A 6,713-nucleotide genomic window follows, 5' to 3' on the forward strand; every position below is an offset into this window, starting at 1 on the left:
TCATTCAATCAAATGTATTTATGAAGCCCTTTTTTACATCAGCCAATGTAAATTGTCGTACTTGAGTAAAAGGAAAGATAACTTTATAGAAAATAAATCAAATATAAGTGAAAGTCACAGAGTAAAATATTACTCGAGTAAAAGTCTACAAGTATTTGGTTTAAATATACTTAAGTATCAAAAGTAAATGCAATTGCTAAAATATATTTAAGTATCAAAAGTGAAAGTATAAATCATTTCATATTAATAAAACCAGATGGCACAATGTTTTTTAAATGTACATGGTTTAAACACTGACATAATTTTCATACAAAGCACCCCTTAAAAATAAATTTAATGAATAATATTTACAAAAAAAAGCAACAAAAGCATTCCCGTTTAGTGAGTCCGCCAGGTCAGAGGCAGTAGGGATGACCAGGGATTTTCTCTTGATAAGTGCATGAATTTGACACTTTTCGTGTCCTGCTAAGCATTCAACATGTAACGAGTACTTTTGAGTGTCAGGGAAAATGTATGGAGTAAAAAGTACAGTATTTTCTTTAGGAATGTAGTGAAGTAGAAGTAAAAGTTGTCAAAAAAATCTAAAGTAAAGTAAAGATACCCTAAAAAAATACTTAAGTAGTACTTTAAAATATTTGTACTTAAGTACTTTACACTATTGCTTTTATATTGCACTTGCTTAAAATGTCAATTTATGTAGCTAAACCTGTACAACTCGAATTAAATTAAATAAATTGATATTGTTAATTCACACAACAAAATCTAAATTAGCTAATCTAATTTCAGCGATTTTTAGCCCTGAAACAGAGGCCACACACAACACTTGCTACTTCTACAACTTCAATGACATAATTTACAATTCAATAAAAGTAAAGCAGAAAACGATTTCTGTACAAAACAAAACCCCTCGAATTGTTAATTGGTTACTGATTGTTGATTAAACTTTTATTGGCAGCAGGTAGCCTAGTGGTTAGAGCGTTGGACTAGTAACCGAAAGGTTGCAGGATTAAATTCCGAGTTGACAAGGGGAAAAAAATATGTCGTTCTGCCCTTGAACAAGACTGTTCCGAGGCCGTCATTGAAAATAAGAATTTGTTCTTAATGACTTGCCTAGTTGACTAAAGGTAAAATAAAAACTATACTTTGGTTTAATCTGATCCTAGACCTGTGTTTATAGATTGGTGAAAGTTGTATTTCTTCTCAGTAGATTCGCCTCTTCTCACCATCACACAGATGGAACAAGGAGGGTTAGTTATACATATCTTTGGGAAGATCTCGTCTCCTTCTCACAACACATTGGAGGAGAACGCCAGAGGTCCCACCCCTCTGACATTCTTCTCCATTGGGTTTTGAGAAGGAGACGAAGAGAGGAGAGAGGACGCAACGATACTATAGAATTGAAAATGTCCCTTTGTCTCACACACACCTGAAGAACAAGAAACGACGAATCAACGAATCTAAATCGTGAGATTTGTAATCACATTTTCGGGCGGGATGATTGAAAGTTTGTTTTCGTGTACCAGAGACCACTGTTGAAAGAAATCTGCAAAGTATGTTTTATGGCTACTTTTATGATACGATCATTAAAACATTTGAGCAATAATATAATTTTAACCATCGCTAAAGAAAAGAAAACTGATATGGAGCGACCATCGAGGTTTGTAACCAAAGCTTACCTTTTTTTTATTAGCTAAGCTTAATTAGCTACAGTAACTTGCTAACGTAACGTTAGTACGAATCCCAGACCGACATTAGTACATTGTGGGAGGCAACCCGTCTGTCTAGAGAGACTAACGTTACTTGATCTTGCAAATTTTGTCACGTGTGTGTGTGTGTGTGTGTGTGTGTGTGTGTGTGTGTGTGTGTGTGTGTGTGTGTGTGTGTGTGTGTGTGTGTGTGTGTGTGGTTTGTTGACAGGAAGACAAAGCTTGTAAATTATTCAGATTTCCAGGACTTGGCTGATGGTATGTCAAATCCAATGTATTTCATTAATTTATGGTGTAAATAGCCAGTTGGTGTTGCAATTCCCTTCTCCTTTTATGGTTTGTATGTAATCATGTGTTCCACTGTTTCTGATCATGTGAAACAGATGATGATTTTGCCTCTGTGAAAGCACCACCCAGCAAAAAAGCCAAGGAGAGTGTGAAAGAGCCAGCGCAGGAGAAGAGCAAGAAATCTTCAAACAAGGCCTCCAGTCAAGAGACTAGCTCACAATCCATAGGCCACAAGAACAGGTAGGAAGTGGAATCAGAAACAAGCAGAAAGAACCCTTAAACGTTTATAAAACAACACCATATATTCAATAGAATTACTTGTTGTTTCTTTGTTCCTCAATATATATGTTGTGGAGACAAAAGGTATGACACATTCTTAACAGTTTTGTAGTGTGTGACAGCAGCTATGCAAACAGAAGCATGCATTCAGAACAGAGACACTCTGAATGTCTTTGTTGCCCTCAGTCAGTGCCCCTTCACCTTATTCTGCATAGTGAGAGAAAAACAATAACAAATAGCCAGTTGCAGGCAGTATTCGGGACAGTGTGTCTAGATGGTGTATGGAATGACATCATGCTGACCACTGGCCCAGAGAAGAACTCCATAAATCAGTGCTCAAACTCAAATGAGTCTTTTAGCCAGACGTGTTGCTTGTGATCTGCCATGCATCAAATCACAAAAAGCCACAAGGTGTGGTGAATCATTGGCAAGGTCTCTGAGGCCAGTGGCAGTAGGGGTGTTTTGATGTGTCATGGTGATACAGAGTCAAAGTCTCTCTGAATGTAACCTTGTGATCAATCTGCTCTATGTTGATCAGTATTGTCGGTGAAACTTCAGCACTGCAGGTCAGGATGACCAGAATTCAACTACACTACACATATCACTTGTTACATGTTAGCTTTGTCACACTTTTGTCACATGTCCCTTTGAGAAGGCCTTTAATGTAAAATATGCTAACATCAGAATTGTACCTGTGTTTTTCAGGAAACCATTGGATGAGAAGCTGTATGACAGAGATTTGGAAGCAGCTCTTACTTTGTCGTTGCTTAAAACCACCGAGATAAATGAGGAACAATGTTCTTATAATCCAGGTTTGCATTTTATTGTTGATTCTTAACAACTGGTGTTTGAAACATTGCTGTTCAACAGCAAAACAGCAATTTGGAGTGGTTTGGCTCCATGGTAGTTTTATCACAATATGCACATACATACAGTAGAGAATGGATGACTCACATTTCTCACTCAGTGCCAAAAATTATTTGCAATTTAATTTTGTTTTATTCTATATATTTTTAGAAAAATATGTCAAGAATCAACCACAAAGAGATGGTGAAAATCTGGATCCATCATTACGCCTTTCCAACTCCTGTGTGGACATCAACCTTTTAGGTATTTATTTTTGATATCTCAAATGCCCACCACTGCCAAATCTATTTAATATTATTCAATCCAATGCCTTTGCATGTCACAGTCACTAGTGATCCCTTTGTGATTAGATCCTCTCCTCCCTTAGGCCTTGACCAGATCACGAATGATCGGGGATCCCCTTGCGCCCCCTCCAGACAGAGGAAGGCAGCTTCCAAGGCTACAGAGCAGCAAAGGAGCATGCTGAAGGATGGCGATGAGGACTACAATCCCAAAGGGACACCAGGTTGTCATAGCAACCCAAAGGCATAGGCTCTTTGTTTTTCTACATTCCAGGTATTACATGACACACATTTGTTGCGTACTGTATACTGAATATTCCTTTCTAGTCAGATTCAGAGAGTGATGCTGATTTCAGTGATCCAGCTGAAAGTGATGATGATGAGTTCACAGTAAAGAAACCAAAGAAAAAGAACACAGAAGAGAAGACAGCCAAGAAGGAGCAACCAAAAGCTAAACCAAAGGAAGAAAAGCAGCCTTCAAAACCATCAAAAACCAAACCACATTTGACAGGTACTTAATAGCTTTAGGAACTATGAACTGCCATTCTAATAACCCAATCTTTTTATGCTCCTAGCCTGCAGAGTTTCAATCAAATTGTCCTTCTGTTCCTTACAGGGACTCCCAATCTAAAAACTCCCACCTTAGGTAGAAGTCCAACTGCCAAGCCAGCCTCTGTGCCCAAGAGGTCTCCTGGCACTTCTCCTATCTCCAGACCTGCAGTCTCTGGCAGTCCAGCGGGGGGCAGAATACCCAAGTGGAATCCTCCAGGTAAGACGGACTGAAAGGTCAAGGAGGTCATCGTAATCTCATAAGCAGTTGTAGGACTGCATGTTTGTGCCTTGTATTCAGGCATTTTAAGACCCAGTTCACCCATTATTTTTATCATACAACTTGTCATCAGGTCACGTTGGAAGAAGTCCCAGCTCATCACAGAGTGTCCCAGTGAAGTCTCCAGGGCAGGGTCTAAGACTTGGACTGTCTCGCATGGTGCGGGTCAAACCCCTGCACCCCAGTGTTGCTAGTCACTGACCCCACCTATCTATTAGAGAGGGGCTCTGTGTAATTGACAGTTGACTTTCAGGATTTCTTTTGTAATCCTCTAGATCTGTCTATTTTATAAGAGGCATTAAAATTGTACTGTAAATTATTATTAGTCTGGGGTCGTACATGCTCTCCTTTTTATAACAGCTTTTTTCTTTTGGACCATTTGACTTAACAAAGGACAATTCCCAACTTATACTGTTTTTTGGCCTATAACAAAGCCTTCAGATTTCAAACCCTTTGTGTGTTTTATTATTTCAAATAGAGTTTGTCTTCTGTCTGTTTTTAGTTTTCACTCCAACATGTAAATGAAATGGTGCAATGGCGCACTCTGCTGGATATAATTATCTTAAAATGCAAAATTATCATTGTTAAAGTGGCAATCAGTTAAATCAACAACAAAGCGGAGACCCCGCCCCCGTTTTGGTAAAAAGCTGAGGGATGAGGCTGGAGAAATGTAACCACTCTGAAATTCATAGACAAAGCTGTGGATGTAAGGACTGACCACCCGTGATATCAAAACTAGTTTTAACCATGTTTTGAGGCTATATACCCAATGGGCAAAAACTGGTTGAATCAACTTTGTTTCCACGCCATTTCAACCCAAAAAATATATGTGATGAAGTTGAATCAACGTGAAAAACTGATTTGGATTTACAAAAAGTCAAGGTAAGGGCATTATATATTTTTTTCACCCAACTTTTAACCTAAAACGACATGACATTTGTTGTTAATTTTATGTTAAATTCGCGTTAGTTGACAACTAAACCAAATGTAAATAAAAACGAGAAGTTGAACTGAAGGCTGCCCAGTGGGTAGTGTTTGTTTGCATTTAGTTGATTTATTGTTTCTGTCACAAACATTGGAGTAAAACAGCTTATTTTAAAAGTAAAATAATGGATGTAGCAACTACAGAATGGCCCTTTATATAACTTTTTACCTTGATTTTACTAACATCAAGTAGAATAGGCAACTATTTTTCTAAAAGTTTTGTGGATTTTGTTCAGCGAAAGCTTTGTACAATGTATAAAACATTAAAGATTCAATATAAACGATACGTTTTTATGTAGTGAGCATGTTTCCAGTATCGCCTGTATAGGCCCAAATGAGTTTGTGCAACATCTCCCCTGTGGTATGGAACATTGTGGACAGTTGTTTTTTGAGTGAATGATAATGCTCATTTCTCCCAAAACCAGAAATGGAAAGTGAATCACTAAACATTATCATGATTTTTAGCGTTACATAATGCGTTGTTTTACGTGTTAATTTCACTTTTAGCGCTGATCAGTCGACAGCGCGCCGCCGTCAGTCCGAATGTATCTCCATTACGACATCATGAAATCATAATGACATGACGCGTATATATGCATAGTCAGTTTGACCATTGCGTTTGACTGAGTTCAATATTTCGTTTACTATGTTACCTTGCAGCAGCAAACACCGAACATGAGCGAAGTAAATCCATCCAATGAGCGAAAGTAAGTGTGAATTAGTTGTATGACTTCCATTTACGATTTTGTTTAACAATAAAAAATATACAAAAATAACCGTGAATTTGCCTAATTTTCGAGTGCATTTTCTATTTTTTTTTTCATTCTATTGCTGTGTTATTTACTCAACTGACTATGCAAACATCTAAAGGGATAACAGACAAATATGATTTAAAAAACTTGCTCACAAAAGATCAAAAATCTTCAGACTCTTTAAACCTCTCAAGTTGATGACCTTTCTGTTTCAATAGGAAAGAAATGAAATATAAATTGAAGAGACTTATCGAAAACAGGAACCAACTTCTCCCATTGTTGAAAAGGTACTGTATTCCTCTTGATATGTATAATATAGGCATTTAGCAGACACTTAGATTATGTCTTGACCACCTGAGATCAGCCCACAATCCAACAGTCAGATTTGCCTAACAAAACTCCAGCCTTGGATCCAACTGGGCCTACCACAGGAAGAAGGTAAGCTTACCATCAATCTGAAGCCCTACCCTAGTTAAATTTCAATCCTCTGGCAATTAAAAAAGACCATATGTTGATATCTGAGTAGCACAGTCTCTGCACAGGCTGAATTCTATGCAATGCTGCAGTTCCAAATAATTGAAACAGTAGTCATTATCCTCTGTGACTGGAATCTGCAGTAGGCTACCTGGGATTTGGGATACAAATAGCTGGACCACTGGAGGACAGGATAGGAAATGTGGAATGAAAAAAAGCCACCAAGAAAAGAAGTGGGAGACTCCCTGATCCA

At 37.9% G+C, this 6,713-nt stretch overlaps 1 protein-coding gene across 2 annotated transcripts; it reads left to right on the plus strand.

Moving 5' to 3' along the window:
- The first annotated feature begins 1,299 nt into the window (after positions 1–1,299).
- LOC110490411 (RAD51-associated protein 1) lies at positions 1,300–5,518 on the plus strand. 2 transcript variants are annotated; one of them, XM_021563792.2, is made up of 9 exons: positions 1,303–1,657; positions 1,918–1,964; positions 2,090–2,234; positions 2,979–3,085; positions 3,291–3,383; positions 3,508–3,645; positions 3,753–3,932; positions 4,038–4,190; positions 4,324–5,518. In XM_021563792.2, exons 1-9 carry the CDS (start codon positions 1,560–1,562, stop codon positions 4,449–4,451), a joined length of 1,089 nt encoding a protein of 362 aa, XP_021419467.2. In that variant the 5' UTR covers positions 1,303–1,559; the 3' UTR covers positions 4,452–5,518. The 2 variants fall into 2 exon arrangements, with proteins under 2 accessions (XP_036800676.1, XP_021419467.2); XM_036944781.1 differs by lacking the exon at positions 3,291–3,383 and having other exon boundaries at positions 1,300–1,657.
- The last annotated feature ends 1,195 nt before the right edge of the window (positions 5,519–6,713 follow it).

This window comes from Oncorhynchus mykiss, chromosome 15 (genome assembly GCF_013265735.2).
Source record: "Oncorhynchus mykiss isolate Arlee chromosome 15, USDA_OmykA_1.1, whole genome shotgun sequence".
NCBI lineage: Eukaryota > Metazoa > Chordata > Actinopteri > Salmoniformes > Salmonidae > Oncorhynchus > Oncorhynchus mykiss.

Excerpts from the sequence above, each read along its gene's own strand:
- LOC110490411 (XM_021563792.2), top strand. The coding sequence starts at position 1,560 with ATGGCTACTTTTATGATACGATCATTAAAACATTTGAGCAATAATATA. Across the intron at positions 1,965-2,089 it reads TTTCCAGGACTTGGCTGATG|ATGATGATTTTGCCTCTGTG; the intron begins GTATGTCAAATC and ends CATGTGAAACAG. Across the intron at positions 4,191-4,323 it reads ACCCAAGTGGAATCCTCCAG|GTCACGTTGGAAGAAGTCCC; the intron begins GTAAGACGGACT and ends ACTTGTCATCAG.